Source organism: Diplotaxodon limnothrissa, linkage group LG6, assembly GCF_057381915.1.
Source record: "Diplotaxodon limnothrissa isolate DT_005_m linkage group LG6, D_limnothrissa_male_GT1.1, whole genome shotgun sequence".
Classification (NCBI taxonomy): domain Eukaryota; kingdom Metazoa; phylum Chordata; class Actinopteri; order Cichliformes; family Cichlidae; genus Diplotaxodon; species Diplotaxodon limnothrissa.
Window position 1 is genome coordinate 10,880,248 of NC_140601.1, and position 20,545 is coordinate 10,900,792.

General features: G+C 42.1%; 1 protein-coding gene across 1 annotated transcript; it reads right to left on the reverse strand.

Moving 5' to 3' along the window:
- Nucleotides 1-592: 592 nt before the first annotated feature.
- Nucleotides 593-6,666, reverse strand: LOC146630132 (uncharacterized). Its single transcript, XM_085355613.1, has 11 exons — nucleotides 6,576-6,666; nucleotides 6,361-6,472; nucleotides 6,153-6,243; nucleotides 5,420-5,504; nucleotides 5,194-5,324; nucleotides 4,873-5,077; nucleotides 3,982-3,984; nucleotides 2,590-2,674; nucleotides 2,404-2,476; nucleotides 1,894-1,901; nucleotides 593-1,571 (listed from the first exon to the last, which is right to left on the reverse strand). Exons 1-11 carry the CDS (start codon nucleotides 6,664-6,666, stop codon nucleotides 593-595), a joined length of 1,863 nt encoding a protein of 620 aa, XP_085211739.1.
- Between the last annotated feature and the right edge of the window lie 13,879 nt (nucleotides 6,667-20,545).

The window sequence follows — 20,545 nt, forward strand, 5'->3', positions numbered from 1 at the left end:
TTATTATTCTGCTGTTGTCCTTGGGGCTGGCACAATATCAAATTTTTCACAAGATCTATACCAGTCTATATCTAGGCATTTGATTTTCAAATATCCTGATTATAGTTAATATGTGATTATCATGATACCCTCTAAATAACATCAGTTCACACACTATACAGATAACACAACTATCTCAGCTATCTGGAACTTACATTCCTTCACCAACATTTGTTTCAGTATAATAAGCTACATGCCATTTAGATGATCTCTAAAAACACAATAAAAATGCAAAAACTTTTATTATTATAACCACATTATTATTAATTTCAGTTTAGTTTTTCATTAGATAATGCATTTCTTTTTTAACAGTAGAAATATCTGATGTAACAATTCACTTTTAAAAGCAAGGTTATAGTGCACAGTTCTGATATATGAAACATAATTTTGCATAACTATGAAAATAAAAGAAAATACTTTTAACGTTGCTGAAAAACGTGAAGTGGATAAAGAATTATGTGATGTTACATTTTCCTGAGAACTGACTGACTGTGATGACTCCTCCATGTGCTACATGCTATGTTGTCCTGCTAGTTGAGCCTGCTGTCTGTTCTCAGCCGTCCTCCTGTTTCACTGGCATATATCCATCACCAGAGGGCTCCACCGACCTGCCTGTTGACATCAGAGCAAACCCCTGTGTCATGTGACCTGGCTGGAGCTGCAAAGCTGGACTCAGTCGTGGCCCAGGCAAGTTCAGAGGCAGTTGTGGAAAAGAGAGCAGGGAGCATGGTAAAGCACTGGAAGGATGAGGCAGAAACAGGAAGCGTGTAGATTCAGTGGACTTATCAACATCCTCCATGCCCTCACCCTGACTCAGCTGCTCCTCTCCCCCACTGCTAACACCCGAATCCAAGCTGGGAAGCTCCGGGCTGTCAGCCTGCTGTTTCTCCACTCGCTCATAATCAGAACAAACCTGGATAGACTTGCCAAACACACCTCCGCTGCTTCCAAACAGCCTCTGAAAATCTGCCTTTTGTTCATTCCCTCCCTCCTTCTCTTCCTCAGCCTCAGGTTCTTCATCATGGCTATCAGTCATATTGATGCTATCTGCCTCCATGCTCTCTTCACTGACCTCTGCACAACTGCACATGCCTGAATCTAGACTCTGGAGCCTAAATCGATCATTGTCGAGCCTCTCAGTTTTCTCGTAGTCTGAAATCACCTGCACTGGCTCACTGTTACTGCTGCCTTTGAACAGCAACATTAACGTCTCCTTTTCTTTCTCTCTCGCTTCATCACTTTCCTGTTCTGCGCTTTTTCCTTCACCCCGAGTACCAACAGGACCATAAGGCGTGTCAACCGCACAGGGCTTCAGATTCCCAGCAGTGAGTGAGGAAATAGGAGGAGGGCTACAAAGCTCAGAGTAACTTGGGTTAGTGAAGCTGGAGCTGGTGGAGTCATAGCTGCCTTTGTTCAACACCATCTTCTCATCTGGCTTGTAGGCCACAGCAGCATCCACAGGTGAGATTAATTCTACAGTGATAATTTCCACTGGTTTCAAGAAGGAGTGAAAGTATTCACTGGAGAACCCACTCTGGAGGAGAGAAAGTCACAGAACAGAAGAAGAGATTAGAAAGATTTGAAATATATAAAATTATCAATCTGCACTTTAATGGGATTAAATAGGAAAGCATCAGGTGTTTCGGGTGCTTCACTCAAACTTTACTGAATTTGAGTTGTTTGGATCATAAAGGTCATAAGTCTGTGGCTGGATTAGTGAGTCACTTTGTCTGTCTGGTTCCACCTCCCACAGAGTTCACAGCTATCTGCAATGCTCTGTCTTCTTATGGTACATGTTGTGTCCGTCTGCTTTTTAACTTGCACTGAGCTTATTTTGTTTATTTGCTTTTGGACTCCTTAAACTTTCTGTAGCTCCCTGCTACTTTGCAGAGGTTTTTTTTTTAATGAATATGTTTAGACATGAAAATTAGACCCTGATGCAGTCCACCTCTGTGGTTATACAGTGAGCCTTGTTCCCAGCAGGCAACAGGTTAACAGAGAAAATACTGTGAGGTGACTGTTGTTGTTAAATGGTGCTGCATGAATAAAACTGTACTGAACGAAAATTAAATCATTGTATAATAGACTTCCCATGAACTTATCCAGCATTTTATTTTAACACTGTGATGACGCACTCTACTCTTAACCCTACACTAAAGAAGAGTCACTATTGCACTAAAACTATTGGCTAAAACACAGCTTTGAATATATGATAATAATTTGATTTCCTGCAAACAAATTCACCACAGTATTTCATAAATGTTATGTTTACTGCCCTGAAGTGGCCACAGTATTATCTAATGCATGGAATAATAACATGTAATAATAACTTGTTATAACAGAGGAAATATCTGCGGTTTGTACCTGGATTTCTCGCAGGAAGGATTTTCCTGGGTCTGGTATGGGTGGACCTTTGATTTTCTTTACTATGTAAACCCTAAAAAAATAAAAAATAAACCAGAGTTGTCAGAAAATAACTTAAGTAAATCAAATTAGAAGAAATTCTAATAATATTATTTGCCATAGAAACTTGTGTCTGTGCTCACGTACCGGGTGGTTTTGTGAGTGCTTAAGAGCAGGCCTGCCAGCAACACCACCACACCGACTATCGTTACAGGAACAACAAACGTATTACCTGAAAAATACGGGACAGATCAGGACACAGTGGCTCAGAAACATGAGAAAACTGGGTCATACAGCCAAGTCCATGAGACACAGACAAGTTTGCTTCTGCAGCCGATACAGTGAATTTAAATAGAAATCAAGATGTGAGTGTGATTTATTATTCAAGAGACTAAGGATGAATTTTGCATGAAGTGCATGGATTATAAAAATACAGACATTTTCAGTTATGCCCTTCATTTAATTATTATTACTAATCCTTGAGTGCAAATCTTTTGTATGTGACTGTCTGAAGTCAGAAACCTTCAAAATGCCATTTCTTCCCTTTACTGCAGCCTCCTTCAGTTGCTGTTTGCTTCTGGGTCTTTCTTCTGTCTGTCTTCACTAAGTGAAAGTACGCCATGTTGGGCTGGGGTCATGTGACCGATTTGTTTAGCTGCTGAGTTGTTGATGTGACAACCCTCTAAGTCAGCGGTTTCCAACCCCCGGGCCTCGGACCGGTACCGGTCCGTGAGTCGTTTGGTAGCGGGCTGCGAGAGTTGAGGCTCAGGTGTGAAATGTATGGTTTTCATGGTTTTTATCAGTTTTCAGCGTTATTTTGTTATCGTTTTTATCGTTAACTCGGTTTTCCTGGGTCTTTTCACTTGTGTTATGAATAAATCATCTTTTTTTTCGGTACTGGTACTAGTTTTATTTTGTTGCATTTATCCGCGACACCTTAAAGGCCGGTCCGTGAAAATATTGTCGGGCATAAACCGGTCCGTGGCGCAAAAAAGGTTGGAGACCGCTGCTCTAATTGTTGTAGGACCTCTATGATAAGTCTCTTTTGTTTTTTAGCCCATTCAAGGCCTTGCACTGGTTCCCCATATGGACTGCATATTTTATGTTCCCATGAAAAACTACCGAATGGAAACTAAACACTTTCATCAACTCAAGGAAACAGTCCAGATGTGGACATTGATGCTTTTGAATCTGAGAATTAATGCAGTTGTAACTGGTTGATATTTTATTGGTAGTATGTGTTATTGTTGTCTGCCATTTTTCTTCTTCTTTGGTGGCTAACAAGTCTCACTCTGATTGTTGTAGACAGATCACTCTTACCTCATAACAACCGGCTACTATTTCTTTGTTTATGAAATATTTCACTTTTTCTGGTGACAAAGTCCTATTGACCTTGAATGGAGAGCCAGCCCTCTCTCTCACCTCTCCCTTGTATGTTGAAGGTTGCAAGTTAAATTACAGTGTAAACGTACACGACACACACAGTAAATGTGCTCACTATTATTGCTTTTTATTGACTATTGTGTGCTCAACGCAAACAGTCTGTTCCAGTTCATTTCTCCTTCCTCCCCACTCAAATCTGCCTTCACTATATAGAGCAGGGGTGGGCAACTACAGGCCTCGACTGCCGGTGTCCTGCAGGTTTTAGATATCACCCTGTGTCAACACACCTGAATCTAATAATTAGTTCATTCCCAGGCCTCTGGAGAAGTTCAAGACATGTTGAGGAGGTAATTTAGCCATTTGAATCAGCTGTGTCTAAAACCTGCAGGACACCGGCACTTGATATAGAGAAACAAAAAGAGACACCGTCATCAGTCAATCGGCACCATCTGTGGCTCACCTGCATCCCAGTACTGCCCCCTGAGCTCACTGCACCACGTCTACCCTGCAGCTGAGCCAGGGACCAAACTCCTGCCACATACAGCATTGGACATTTTTCACAATGGCTTCTTCCCCTCTATGCTGTGTATTATACACCAACACACTTCAAATATTTTCCCATATACATAATTATTCCATACTGCAGTAATCATGCTCAGCATATGGTAAATGGCCTGCATTTGTATAGTGCTTTTCTAGTCCCTAAGGACTCCAAAGCGCTTCACACTACATTCAGTCATTCACACACTGGTGATGGCAGCTACATTGTAGCCACAGCCACCCTGGGGCGCACTGACAGAGGCGAGGCTGCTGGACACTGGCGCCACCGGGCCCTCTGACCACCACCAGTAGGCAAACATGGGGTTAGTATCTTGCCCAAGGATATTTGGCATGCAGCCAGGATGCAGCCTGGGATCAAACCACCGACCTTCTGATTAGTGGCTGACCTGCTCTGACACCTGAGCTACAGCCACCCAGCATAAATGAATTGGAAAGATTTTGATATTGGTATGTTATGTTAAACAAAACATGTTGAGATAAATGTACCTGATGGTGGTTTTATTTTCCCTACTGGTGACTCCCATGATGCAGTGGGGCTCCAGTCACTCCAGGCTCCCTCGCGGTGCCGAAAAATAGACCGCACACGAACTCGTGCCTTGTACCTCTCACCTTGTATCAGCAAATCTCGCTCCAGCTCTGCCTTGCACTCCTGCTCACACTGAATGCCACTTTTATTGTGCACAGCAGGATCCTGACACACAGAAACCAGTGTGGGGTTGAGAACGAATCTTGTTTCACATGTGAACTTTCACGATCTCAACTTTATACTTAAACGTGTTCACATTGTGTCATAAAATCTAAACTTACACTCCATGACTGATCCTGCTTCTTCCACTGCAATTCACTTCTGTATAACCTGATTACATGTTTGTGGACTTGGGACAACCAGGAAACAGACGTGAAGTTGACTTTTGGCTCTGCAGGAGGATTCACCTTTACTGCAAGATCACACACACAGTTGTTTTAGGTCACCATGAATAGCTCGCACTGTAAATCACAAAGAGCCAGTATTTATACTGTAGATTACACTCACTGTGACAGGATGGCTTGAAGGAAGTGTTTACACTCTTCATTTGGTTGCAGCTCAGATTAAGGGACAACTCATGGAAAAACTGAAACTGGAAAAAAAATGTTTGAAAAATATTTACTGTTAGAAAACATTGAGTGAGAACAATATAGAAGTCTTTTGTTTGGCAAACTTCAAATTTGATTTAAAGTAAAACAATTGGAGTCACAAATATCCAATCAGATAATAGACTTGGTAAAAACAAAGAGCAGCATAAAGAGAGAAGAGATGAAGCTTCTTTTAGACAGAGGATGACCTGAGTACATCAAGCAGAAGATCTAGTAAAAATAGTTAATGAGATTACTGGGTACATTTGAAAGGAGTGTTATACATTTTTTGAGCTTTCTTGCTGAGAATGACATTACTGATACTGCTCCATGTCTGTACAGAAGCCATAAAAACTTCACCTTAGTTTCAAATACACAACAGGGAAAAGTAAACCAACCTCTTAGCAGCTGCGCTTATAGTACGAATTTAAACATGCAAGCTGATTTCCCTCTCATCATATGCACAGGATTTTCAGAAAACATAATCTCTGACATTGACCGGATAAAAAAACTATTTGGAAGGAGTCAGTGACTGCCCCGAGGCTTTCCGTAGAACATTAGATCTCACTTCTAATTAAAATACAAACTGAGATATAGGATATATGATTTTATCTCGGGGGCTCAGAAATAATTTGATTTCTTTACACACTCACAGTGCTTTTCTTTTCAAAAATCAGGGAGCACTTCTTTAGCGCTGGTCTGGAGACGTCAACAGACTTTAGGTCACAGGAAGCGCTGTAAGAACTGAGAAGAGGAATATTAATTTGATTTTCCTGCAGATGGCGTTACTGATGACATCTATGATTTCTGTTATGTGAGTTTTATGTGTTGAGCTTTTCTCTTTGTGACTGAGGTCCTTACATGTAGCGAGATTTATAGTGAGCATGTATGGTGCATGCAGTGTCATCAGACACGTATCTGCTGTTCCACAAACATGTGATGTTTCTATTGTAGTCAGTGTAGCAAGTGAGATCTGTGAGAATTAAAACAGGAGAGATTAAATGAAAATGAGTAAATATGTTAAACAACAGATCTTAAAATCAGTTAAACATGAATAAAGAGGAATAAAGACTAACTCTCTGGAAGCCTGGGACACTCATCACTTCTGCAGAGCAACAGCAGAGGCAGCAGAATAAACAGGGAAAGGCTTTTCTTATTTCTCTCCATTAAGTCGACAGTTTTCTTTCTTAGAGGCTGCTGGGATGGTGACTGTGACTGTGACTGGAAGACTTGAAGGACTGTAGTTGCTTTAGGTATTGACTGACTGCCTTCTGATTCTTCTCATCCTGCAAAGGATGCAAATAAAATGTTACCATGTTAGCAACATGATTAGAGACGACACAGTTTTATTTCTCCAAACAGTCAGACATCAACCCACATAGAAGAAAAACAGCTGGCTACAGATAAACACAATATAAACAGAGGAAGGAACAACAGACACACAAGTGTTTCAGATCCTGCCTCAGTTTGTAAAACTAAAAGCAGTGATGATGTAATCCAGACTCCTACTGTGTATACTAAGGAGCACTTAAACTTACTGTGTTTTAATTTACTTTCATCCATTTTCTTCTACTTATCCGATCTAGCATCGCAGCGATGAAAGCTAGAGTCTATCTCAGCTGGCACGGGTCGAGGGGTAAGGTGCACCCTGGACAAGTCACTTTACTATATAATACAAAGTGCTGTTCAGCAACTGTTATTGTGGTTTGGAGACATCTACATAAAATGAAATTGAATTGAAATCATAATTTACATGAAGCGCTTCAAGAATTAATGTTTCCATTGCTGTTGCATTTGTGGTCTTTTCTTTCAGACATGCATCTCTACCACAGCCTCACAAACTGTTGGCTGCTCGGTTTGTGTTCACTTGGTTTGATCTGCTCCACCATGTCAAATCAAATAAAACTGATACATAAATAACAACAACCTGATCTCCTGGATGTTTTCTTACACAAAAGAAATTGGCACTGAATCTTAAACTGAACAACATTCAGTAAAACATTTTTAATATTGTAATTGTAATAATACATTTCTCTTATAAAAATAATAATAGCTGTACATTAAAGCACACACGCTGTCCATTAAAGGACTTCAGTAAGTGACACTTACCTGCTGGCTGAGCTGCAACTGATCTGCTTCCAACTGCTGACTTAATTTCACCTAATATCCTGTCAAAGAGCATCACATGAGGGTGTTACTTTGTTTACGTATCAAATGTAACCAACTAAACTGACAAGACAAAAAAAGTGTGAAAAGTCTTTTGATCACAACCCACAGAGCTCTTCTGACGAACATTTGAGCTTCTGAGTGTTTCACTTGAAGCCTTGTAACCCTTTAGTTTCATCGAATCTGATTCTTCAACTTATAAACGGTTGTATATAACAGTACCTGCAGTGCACCTGTCTGTATAACTCTGAGCTGATAACTTCAAGCATGCAGCATCAGGTGGAAACTGGCTGTTCTGGGTTGTTGCTTCAGTTTTTCATCTTCCTTGACTTTAGTACAGCCTGTCAGTTCCCCCACCCTGTTGTATTTTTGACCACACACACACACACACACACACACACACACACACACACACACACACACACACACACACACACACACACACACTGCACTTCTTATTAGTAGTAGCTCCCTTTGCATGTGGACCACACTGACATTTAAACTGTGTGTTTGTGTGGATTTGTGCTTTTTGTGGTTTTGCAGCCAAGAGCAAGCTGCCCCACAAACACCCACATCCTCACCTAATGTCTTCACATTATGCATTAACTGACTTTAAGCATTTTATCTTTGCAAGAACACTTTTCAAACAAACTTTTCTTTTCATAGTGCTCAATACAAACATATTAAGTTTAAACAGCATGGTTTAGATTCTCATTCACATAATAAATATCACGTCACATTAGATACTCCAGCTCTGCTGGGGACTCAAAGGAATCTGTGCAGCTATCTGTCTCTGCTGGGGGGTCCGAGGGGCCCGTCCAGCCATCTGTCTCCGCTGGAAGGTCTTAGGGGTCAGGCGCGGCCTGTTGGTCCTGCTCGTTTTTGTCCACATCCAGCACGGCCTGCTCATCCAGGTCCACCACCACACCATTGCCGGCCACTTTCTAGGCCGTCAGTTAAGGGTCTTTGCCATGACGGACGGCCTCCAGACCTACTCAGTCACTGCTGACATCTTCCACGCGGCCAGCCCCGTGAACTGCACTGTTTTGGACCCCTGTACAGTCAGCCTCCAGATGGCCCCCCTAAGCTGTTTTGTGAACTGTTTCCTGGGCTTCAGTGCCTTTGGACTTTTTGCTTTGAACTATTTTGTGAGCTCCGGTGTTTCTGGTGGCCTTTTTGTTTTGGATTTGGATTTCATTAGCCCAGCAGTGTCTTAGTAAGTCATGCTAATAGACCATTACTTTTATTTTAATGGATCTTTATGTTCTAACTCATTCTCTTCATTTTGAAAGAGGTGTGAAGCATATGTTCTCTTTATTTATGTTAAGTTTTCTGACTTTTGGACTTCCCCTTACTAAGAGGTGACACTCTCTTATTGCTTTCTTTTTGCCTCAGAAGCAAGAAAACCACAAATACACACTAAAAGCTCAAACCACATCCAAACCCTCTTCTCTTCAGAGAAATCAAAATTTTTTCCACTAATGCAAAAAAAAAAAAAGTCATTCACTACCCAGAAAGTCTGTTTTCCTTCCTTCCTTTCTTATTCTGTTTTTTCTTTACATGAGTGGTTGAGGGGCATCTGGGGCCACAGCTTCAAACAGGTGGTAAAGGATCTATTATCAGCCATACTAGCATTCAATACAAAAACTAATTCTGGGATGCATTACAAAAATTACTGATAATATTACATAATAATCACTTTGAGTACTCGCCAGAAACTGCATTAGGTAGCTATTCACTGGAACTCTTCAAATGATGAAAGACGCTGATGCAAGTGAAGGAGGCCATCATTAAGATGTCAAAGCAAAATGAATCAATCAGAGAGAGATAGGAAAAGCTGAAAAGCAGGAGTACCCAAATCAAGTAGTAGATATATAAGTAGTTATAGTAGTAGTGGTCGATTCTTTAAAAAAAGAAAAAAGGAATGCAGAAAAACTAAACTAAAGTGCAACATTTAAAGAGGTACCACTGTCAAAGACATTCAATAGATGCCTTCATGAATGTAAATGCAGAGTTCATGTGGGTAGTCACCTTCCTTAACTCAAACGTTAGGGAAGGTGGTAGGGAAGCAGACTTAGCAGACATTTCAGGTTTCCAGAGGTGAGCAATTTATTTACAGTGAACCCCATCCTACATGAAACTTAACAAAACCTGTCATGTGTGACATCATCAGCACTTTAAAACGAGGAAATGCTAGGCGGGTCTTTCCCCAAACCTGACTTACATGAAGACTGAAACGAAAGAACAAAGTAAGTATGAACAAACAACTTAATCTGTAACATAATAAAATGTAAAGAAACATGTATCTGACTATTTGCCTTAATTTGCAGAATGCTTGATTTGCCGGCAACAGAATGCTTACACAAACAAACCCGGGATAGTTAGTGCAGCAATGTTACTTTGACAAATAGCAAATCATAGCAAATAAATACACAGACAGAATAATGTGCATAATGTGCAAAAAAAAGGTCAACACATCTGGGACAAATGGAGAGCATTACAACTGCTCATCCACTTTGTCACAGCTTACAACAAGATGCAAACAGCTGGTTACACTCAGGAATAAGAAGGCCAGATCAGAATTTGCCATAAAACAACAAATGCGGCCTTGACTTTGAGCACAGTTTGGATAAAGACCCATCAGGTCACCGCTGTGTTCAAGTTAGAGTAATTTCTGACCAGCACACAAGGTGAAGTAGCTCATTAAGATGAGAGAGAGAGGAGGACGGATGGAGGAGAGTTAGTGAATCAGTAAGTGCAGATGATTAGTACTACAGACTACAGAAGGATAAAGCTGATGATCCATACCATGAAGTTATGGGAAAGCTTATCAGTGAGGAGCAGTGAGTCTCCTGCTGAAAAACAGCTCTACAGATGTCAGACAGAGGACTGCAAGTCAGTAGAAGCAAAACAGAATAAATGCATGTGAATGAGAGAGAGACATGTGCAAGGAGTGGAGATAGTGAAGGTGGATGAGACAACGTTAGTGAGGTTAGGCTGAGATGGTTTGCATACGTGCAGAGGAGGGATATTTGAGAGTGGATGTTGAAGATGGAGCTGCAAGACAGAAAAACAAGAAGACAGGAAGAAAAGAGTCCTAACATCCAGACAGTCTGGGTGCTCGGGGCAGGGTGAAATGGAGGCCAATGATCCACTGTAATGATTTCTAAACCAAACAGCTGAAAGAAGGAGAAGACGACTCTAGGAGAAACCAAGATGGACTTGTACCAGAAGGATGACGAGACAAACGTATGCAGAAGGGAAGATACAGCTCATGAGGTCAGGGCCACTGTGAAGATGCCACTGCTGATAGATATAGCAAGGACAAATTCTGAAGTGTACAGGTTTATACTCTCAGCTCAGAATCAGCCAAATGCTGCAGAATTGGCTGGCCAGCACTTCATAATGCAAATAGATAATGGGTGCAAAAGCATAACAACCCAAGAGTTTCTCAAATAAAGAAAGGATATTCTCCAAGGACTGCATACAGCATGCTTTTAAGTTACTGAAGATAAAACTGAAGACAAAGAGACCCACAAACAGTAAAGACCTAGCAGAGCATCTCAGTGGAGGACACACAGCATTGGGTGATGTATAGAAATGTCTTTAATATCAGATAATAAACAGATACAAAACTTTTGCTTTGAATTTTGAAATAAAGCTGAAAGTCTGCACTCCAAGCACAAATTGATTGTCTGATTTAAAATCCTCTATGGTGATGTGCAGAGGTGAAATTACAATCAATACTTTTAATAATAATTACTTATAATTCATTATTATCAGGTTGTCTTAACAACTTCCTAAAAAGCCTTCAGTGGATACAAAATCCTGCAACGGGAACACCAACAGTGAAGGAGAGAGCATATTTTTTCCACATTGCTTCTCTTCATTGCCTCCCTGTTAAATCTAGAATATAATTTAAAATTATTCTCCTCATGTATAAGGTCATTAAGAATCAAGCTCCAGCTTATCTTAAAGACCTCTGTTTCATCCCAATAGAGCACTTTGCTCTTAGACTGCCTCTCTATTAAACTAAAATGTAATAAAATAAAAATTAAATATCAGTAAGAACCTACCAGTCCGGGTGTGTTCAGCGTTCTGTCATTTCCATGTCGTAAGGTAATTCAGGCTTTACCATTGCCCTATGTAGCACATCTTTATGTCTATCATATCTAGTGTGACGTATGGAAGAGAGTTCAAAGAAAAGAACACAGAAGCAACACAATGTGGATGCTTTTACTGATGGTAGAAACTGGGTGTAGCAGGAATGAGGCATAATGCGACCATGATTCTGCATACTGGAACATTTTATTTTATTTCACTCGATGGCTACTGACACACTTACACGGCTGCTGCTCCCCAGCTGCCAGCCACACATATCCACAACAACAACGACATGACAGAACCCAGTTCAGTCTTTTAACCCGGCGAGGCATGATTGCAGATGCCCTGCGGGTGCTTTTGCCTACCCTACAGCCACGCTCCGCCACACTTGGCGAAATGATTGGTCACATATTTTGACATGTCATATTAGGAACTGTAAAACACCACAATAGCCACTATGAGTATGTAAGTTTTTCAATTCCCTTTGTACTCTTTATCAAGTTACTTAACATGCCAGCCACCAACGGCAGGTAGAACAGCACCTTGTAGACTTGTAAAAGTGAAACTCTTTATGTGTTAAAAATGTTTCACTACGACTGTGAAAGAAGTGAAGTGAAAGTAGTATGATTTCAAAACTAGCGCTTAAACACTTAAAACAGCCACATAAACCTTAATTTCATGTCTTTGTTTTTTCTTGACTTTTCAAACTTAAATAATAAGTTCTGTTTTATTAAGGCGATTTTTAAAGAGTCCGTGGGAAATATGTCTTCTTGCTGGGAGAACCTTGAGATCTCTTTCCTCATTCATTACTAATTTCTACTAAAAATTACTATTGGATTAGATACTTATTTGCAACCTGGCTGGCACATACGTTACTGTCAGTTGCTTAATTATTAGCAATTACCCAGTGGGCCACCAGGAAACTTTAGAGGGTTGCGTAAGGAAGTGCATCTGGGATTATATCTTAGCCAACTCAAGCGCAAGAATCCATCCACCGAGGAAACCCTGTGGAAATAGGGACAGCAGCGTAAAATATCATTATGTGGGCCCTTCAAGCACTGATAGCAATCCACTCGTACATTTTCATTACTTATGTTGTATTGTCCAACCAACTATTGTGCGCTCATGCACCTTGTAGAACAAAGTGTATTGTATAAGAAATGGTGAAAATGTGGAGCAAAAAATCATTAGCTGTCAAGGCTTCTGCTGCTGAACCATCACCAGTAATACCAGCAACAACTAATAACAAGGCTTTGCAGTCACAGGAGGCTGGTGTTGCTAGGACCAGCTGTGAAGAAGTGCACGAAGAGGGACTGAAGTCCTCAGGAGAGAGTGAAGAAGAGAAACAGGAAGGTGACATTAACGTGGTGAGAAAATAGATGGAGGGACATAAGCAAGGATTCAAGTAAAATGAATGGCTACTTTGATCATGAGCCACTCATGGAACACACCCTCCGGTCCCCTTTCTTAAAGATGGGGACCACCACCCCGGTCTGCCAGTCCACAGGTACTGCCCCTGATCTCCACGCAACATTGCAGAGGCGTGTCAACCAGGACAGCCCTACAACGTCCAGAGCCTTCAGGAACTCGGGGCGGACCTCATCAACACCAGGGGCTCTGCCACCAAGGAGTTGTTTAACTGCCTCAGTGACCTCGCCCCCGGAAATTGGCGGGTCATTCCCCTCATCCCCAGACTCTGCTTCCTCCTCGGAAGACGTGTCAGTGGGATTAAGGAGGTCCTCGAAGTATTCCTTCCACCGCCTGACAATTTTCTCAGTCGACGTCAGCAGCGCTCCGCCAGCACTATACACAGTGCAGGTAGAGCACCGCTTTCCCCTCCTGAGACGTCTGACGGTTTGCCAGAATCTCTTCGAGGCAGTCCGAAAGTCTTTTTCCATGGCCTCTCCGAACTCCTCCCACACCCGAATTTTTGCTTCAGCCACTGCCCGAGCCGCATTCCGCTTGGCCTGTCGATACCTGTCGGCTGCCTCCGGAGTCCCACAGGCTAACCAAGCCCGATAGGACTCCTTCTTCAGCCTGGTGGCTCCCTTCACCTCTGGTGTCCACCATTTGGTTCGGGGATTACCACCACGGCAGGCACCCACCACCTTGTGGCCGCAGCTCAATGCAGCAGCTTCGGCAATGGAGACGCTGAACATGGTCCATTCGGACTCAATGTCCCCAGTCTCCCTCGGAATGCTGTTGAAGCTCTGCCGGAGGTGTGCGTTGAAGATCTCGCGGACTGGGGCCTCTGCTAGACGTTCCCAGCACACCCTCACTACGCGTTTAGGTGCACCAGGTCTGTCCAGCGTCCTCCCCCGCCACCTGATCCAACTCACCACCAGGTGGTGATCAGTTGACAGCTCAGCCCCTCTCTTTACCCGAGTGTCCAGAACATATGGTCGCAGGTCTGCTGATACGATTACAAAATCGATCATCGACCTACGGCCTAGAGCGTCCTGGTGCCACGTGCACTTATGGACACTCTTATGTTCGAACAGGGTGTTCGTTATGGCCAAACTGTGGTTAGCACAGAAGTCCAATAACAGAGCACCGCTCGGGTTCAGATCAGGGAGGCCGTTCCTCCCAATCACGCCCCTCCAGGTCTCGCTGTCGTTACCCATGTGAGCATTGAAGTCTCCCAGCAGGACAACAGAGTCTCCAGGTGGAGCACCCTCCAGCACCCCCCCCAGGGACTCTAAGAAGGCTGGGTACTCTGAACTGCCACTCGGCGCATAAGCGCAGATGACAGTCAGGACCCGTTCCCCGACCCTAAGGCGCAGGGAACAAACCCTCTCGTCCACCGGGAAAAACCCCAACGTACCGGCAGCAAGCCGAGGGGATATTAGAATACCCACCCCAGCCCGCTGCCTCTCACCAGGGGCAACTCCAGACTGAGACAGAGTCCAGCCCCTCTCCAGGAGACTGGTTCCAGAGCCCAAGCCATGTGTAGAGGTGAGCCCGACTATATCTAGCCGGTACCTCTCAACCTCACGCACTAACTCAGGCTCCTTCCCCACCAGAGAGGTGACATTCCATGTCCCTATTGCCAGTCTTGGCAGCCGGGGGTCAGTCCGCCAGGGCCTCCGCTCCTGGCCGCCACCCGGCACACAATGCACCCGACCCCTATGGCGCCTCCTGCGGGTGGTGGGCCTGCGGGAGGATGGGCCCATGTCTCCTCTTCGGGCTGTGCCCGGCCGGACCCCATGGACTAAGGCCCGGCCACCAGACGCTCGCCCTCGGGCACCCTCCCTGGGCCTGGCTCCAGGGCGGGGCCCCGGTAACCCTATCCCGGGCAGGGTAAACTGTTCCCTCGGTGTCCTTTTCATAAGGGTCTTATGAATTAGTCATTGTCAGTTGTTGATTTGTCCTGTTCTCATTGTATGACGAATTATGATGGGGCTGGCACAATATCAAATTTTTCACAAGACATATATGTGATTATCATGATACCCTCTAAATAACATCAGTTCACACACTATACAGATAACACAACTATCTCAGCTATCTGGAACTTACATTCCTTTACCAACATTTGTTTCAGTATAATAAGCTACATGCCATTTAGATGATCTCTAAAAACACAATAAAAATGCAAACACTTTTATTATTATAACCACATTATTATTAATTTCGGTTTAGTTTTTCATTAGATAATACATTTCTTTTTTAACAGTAGAAATATCTGATGTAACAATTCACTTTTAAAAGCAAGGTTATAGTGAACAGTTCTGATATATGAAACATAATTTTGCATAACTATGAAAATAAAAGAAAATGCATTTAAAATATAAAATACATTGAATATTACCACCACCATTACTAAACAGCGTGAAGTGGATAAAGATTTATGTGATGTTACATTTTCCTGAGAACTGACAGACTGTGATGACTCCTCCATGTGCTACATGCTATTTTGTCCTGGTAGTTGAGCCTGCTGTCTGTTCTCAGCCCTCCTCCTGTTTCACTGGCATATATCCATCACCAGAGGGCTCCACCGACCTGCCTGTTGACATCAGAGCAAACCCCTGTGTCATGTGACCTGGCTGGAGCTGCAAAGCTGGACTCAGTCGTGGCCCAGGCAAGTTCAGAGGCAGTTGAGGAAAAGAGAGCAGGGAGCATGGTAAAGCACAAAATAAAAAAAGCATAAATAAATAAAATAAAAATAAATAAATAAATAAATAAAAGCATAAAATAAAATTGAATTGAAATCATAATTTACATGAAGCGCTTCAAAAATTAATGTTTCCATTGCTGTTGCATTTGTGGTCTTTTCTTTCAGACATGCATCTCTACCACAGCCTCACAAACTGTTGGCTGCTCGGTTTGTGTTCACTTGGTTTGATCTGCTCCACCATGTCAAATCAAATAAAACTGATACATAAATAACAACAACCTGATCTCCTGGATGTTTTCTTACACAAAAGAAATTGGCACTGAATCTTAAACTGAACAACATTCAGTAAAACATTTTTAATATTGTAATTGTAATAATATAATTGTCTTATAAAAATAATAATAGCTGTACATTAAAGCACACACGCTGTCCATTAAAGGACTTCAGTCAGTGACACTTACCTGCTGGCTGAGCTGCAACTGATCTGCTTCCAACTGCTGACTTAATTTCACCTGATATCCTGTCAAAGAGCATCACATGAGGGTGTTACTTTGTTTACGTATCAAACGTAACCAACTAAACTGACAAGACAAAAAAAGTGTGAAAAGTCTTTTGATCACAACCCACAGAGCTCTTCTGACGAACATTTGAGCTTCTGAGTGTTTCACTTGAAGCCTTGTAACCCTTTAGTTTCATCTAATCTGATTCTTCAACTTATAAACGATTGTATATAACAGTACCTGCAGTGCACCTGTCTGTATAACTCTGAGCTGATAACTTCAAGCATGCAGCATCAGGTGGAAACTGGCTGTTCTGGGTTGTTGCTTCATTTTTTGAATCTTCCTTGACTTTAGTACAGCCTGTCAGTTCCCCCACCCTGTTGTATTTTTGGCCACACACACACACACACACACACACACACACACACACACACACACACACACACACACACACACACACACACACACACACACACACACAGCACTATTTATAAGTATTAGCAGTAGCTCCCTTTGCATGTGGACCACACTGACATTTAAACTGTGTTTGTGTGGATTTGTGCTTTTCGTGGTTTTGCAGCCAAGAGCAAGCTAACCAGCAAACACCCACATCCTCACCTAATGTGTTCACATTATGCATTAACTGACTTTAAGCATTTTATCTTTGCAAGAACACATTTCAAACAAACTTTTCTTTTCATAGTGTTCAATACAAACATATTATGTTTAAACAGCATAGTACTGAAGTTGGTTTAGATTCTCATTCACATAATAAATATCATATCACATTAGATACTCCAGCTTTGCCCCAAACATAGAGCCAGACTCATAAAGAAGATCTTCAGATCACATCTTCTATAGAACAAAAACTGTGGATCTTTCTGAGAACTCAAATGTTCTAAAAGCTTTTCAAGTTGATATAAAAGATGTGATGGGGGACATTATGCTTATTGATCCTCTTAAAATGAGCTTGCAGAGCTTTCAGTTGTGTGCTGCAGCTCACAAAAATGGTTCAAAGCAGGCAGTTGTTTATGGTTTCTGTAACAGGTGCACTTCCTTACTGATCTACTGTTATAAATATCAAAGTTTCATGCAAACTGGGAGGCTCTGTAGTGAGCGCTCATGGGTGCTCAAGGTGACAACGTGGCATTCAGTACTTTAACAAGATAAAAGCTCTGAAACTGTACAGAATAAAAAAAAATACAAGAGATAAACAAATGGAAGAGACCCAATCAAGTCAGCGAGTCTCAACATGAAGGAAGAAACTTATTGTGGTACATTATGTTGTGAGTCTGCTTTGTTATCTGGTTGTTATCTGGTCTATGCACATTGCAATTGTTCTGACCACATAAACCTACCTGACAGCATTAATGCACTGTTGCTCCTCAGTGTTGGTATAGAAGCTGAACTTTTACTCTGCCAAATCTTCCCAATGGTTGAAACATGTCACATAGTGTTTGATGTGAAGCAGCTCTTTGTTTATTCCTGTACTGAAATCCTCTGCATTCAAACCTTTCAGACAGATTCCAGTTGTTTCATAGAACTTAAACACAAAAAGTTCATCATGGGGTTTCACAAGGTTCTGTGCTGACACTCTTATGGCATCGGTTTATGGATCCACAACAGTGAAAGTCAGTGATCACATATCCTCTGGTGTTGGGTCGCAAATTTTGAAGCCAATATGATAACCTCCCACCAACGCTGTGGAGGCCAAACTTTTCACATCCAATTAACCTCTGGGGGGTCCTAGAAAAATGCATACACTATTGGGCTTAGAGCCACAAATCGACCACGCCATGAAAAGTGCCATAAAATATCTATATATTAATATTTTTTTCCACTTTAAATTAGCCAATCTTTTAGACCTACTTCTCCTTGAAATATTCATATCAAGTTTTAATTACATTTCGCGGATTTTAACCCTTTATATCCCGGTTTCGTCACATGGCCGCACTGTTTTTTTAGCCCCAAAAAACAAAGAAATCAAATATTTCCCAAAAGATACAATTCCAAGGCCCGGACTCCCGAGTACCACCAACATTCGGAAGATGGCCCATTATTTGGTTGTAATGACCGTGGAATGGGAAATAGCGTTTATAATGGGTTTCAATGGGGCACAAATCGACCACTAGGACCAATAGTGTAAGTTTATCTGTAGCTCAGCCACTGAAGCTAATTTAAGGGAGTCAGACTGGAATTTTGAAATATATGTAACCAGACTTTTTTTTGGAAAAGTTGGCTATATTCCGTTCAACACAGGGCAAATGGCGTGTATACGAACAATGAAAAATGGCACAAATCGACCCAAGACCACCCAGAGGTTAAAATCAAATCACTCATAATAATTCTCTGGAAAATGCATAGAATTCTTAGAACAGGGTTTATTAAACATTGTCATATGAACAGCAGAACAGTACATTTAAAAGCAGAAATATCACATAGAAAGCAAGCAAACAAAAAGCGAAGCAACCCCGGAGTGCAGAGCCTTAAAGCACAAACAGAAAACGCACACAAAGACAGACAGGAAAGAAGCAGCAGGAAAAAAAGAGAGAGCCCCAGTGCATATTAGAGTCATCTTATACAGGGACAGTGATCCCCCCTCCTGTCGTTGGGTATCCTTTCATCCATTGTGTTTTCTTTTCATCTTCCACTTATGATATACACGACCCTACACCATAACTTGCAAACCAGTCTCTCATCCATCATTGCACTGGGTCCCTTTGACAGTTTCATGGCCAAAGTGAGTCTGAAAGTCTGCAGAAATGCAGTTAATCAGTTAATCCATTCAACAATATTGTTGGGCCTGCATGCCAGACGTAAACTGCTATCCATGCTGAGTGGGGGTTTACTTGTTCGCCTTCTGGTGTTTCAGGCGAGAACTAGAATCCCTGGTACATGCCCTGTAAAGGCCAGGTTTTTTGTCTTACATAGATATTAAAAGGGCTGTACACTTCGGCTTTACAATCATTCATGCTTTTGTGTTACAGCCATTTAAGGGGCTGTATGCTTTTATCTTACAGCCCCAGAAAGGGCTGCAGGCCTTTGCTTTACAGCCATCTTTTGTACAGCCATTGAAAGGCCAAATCCTGTTAAACACCGCTGCATGCTTCTGCTGCACAGTTAAATGCAACTGCATGCTGAGAAGGGTCCTATGCACATCCTTTAGAAGTGCCAAGCTGAATTAACCCTTTGTTGGACTAGTCACAGTTGGCCATTGATATTAATCAACATGTGCTCATACAACAAGTGCCACAACTTTTTCAATAATATAGTGGGAGATATATATGACCTAAATATATGGGTCATGTGATTTGAACATACAGGAAATGTTTAACAAAGTGCCTCCACTCTATAAACACTTCGCTGTAAATATGCATAGTCTATATGAGTATATATGATTACACACAATTTATGAAAGCAACTATGATTACATGTCTAGTGTATACAGGTATATATGTCATAATAAAATCCACAACACTGAGTCTGAGCACTGGTGTACCCCAGGGCTGTGCTGAGTCCACTTCTCTACTCTTTTTATAGGTATGATTGCAGGCCTGTCCATCCAAGCAACAATTTTGTGAAATATGCTGACCCACACACACGGACCATTACCTCCTCTTTGACTCCCACCACCCTCTGCAACACAAACTTGGAGTAATCAGGACCCGGGCAGAGAATGTTCCCTCTAAGCCTGAAGGGAAAAAGAAGGAACACACACATGTAAAGGAAGCACTTAAAACATGCAGTTATCCTAGATGGGCTTTCATCAAGTCAGCAAAGAGGCACAGAAAAGAAGATCAGACACCCACTAGGGAGGATAAGAAAGACAAACACAACAACATTGTCATCCCCTATGTAGCCGGTGTATCAGAAAAACTCAGGAGAATCTTCTCCAAGCACGACATCCCAGTGTGCTTCAGAGCCAGCAACACACTCAGACAGAAACTGGTTCATCCCAAAGACAAAACTTCTAAACACAAACTTAACTATGTGGTGTATGCTGTACAGTGCAGCGAGGAATGCCCAGACCTCTACATCGGAGAGCCCAAACAGCCACTTCATAAGCGCATGGCACAACATAGAAGAGCCACCTCCACAGGACAAGACTCAGCAGTCCATCTGCATCTAAAGGACAAAGGTCACTCTTTCGAGGATCCCA

Excerpts from the sequence above, each read along its gene's own strand:
- LOC146630132 (XM_085355613.1), bottom strand. The coding sequence starts at position 6,666 with ATGGAGAGAAATAAGAAAAGCCTTTCCCTGTTTATTCTGCTGCCTCTG. Across the intron at positions 5,325-5,419 it reads CTTCAAGCCATCCTGTCACA|TAAAGGTGAATCCTCCTGCA; the intron begins GTGAGTGTAATC and ends GTGATCTTGCAG. Across the intron at positions 5,078-5,193 it reads AGCAGGATCAGTCATGGAGT|GATCCTGCTGTGCACAATAA; the intron begins GTAAGTTTAGAT and ends TCTGTGTGTCAG.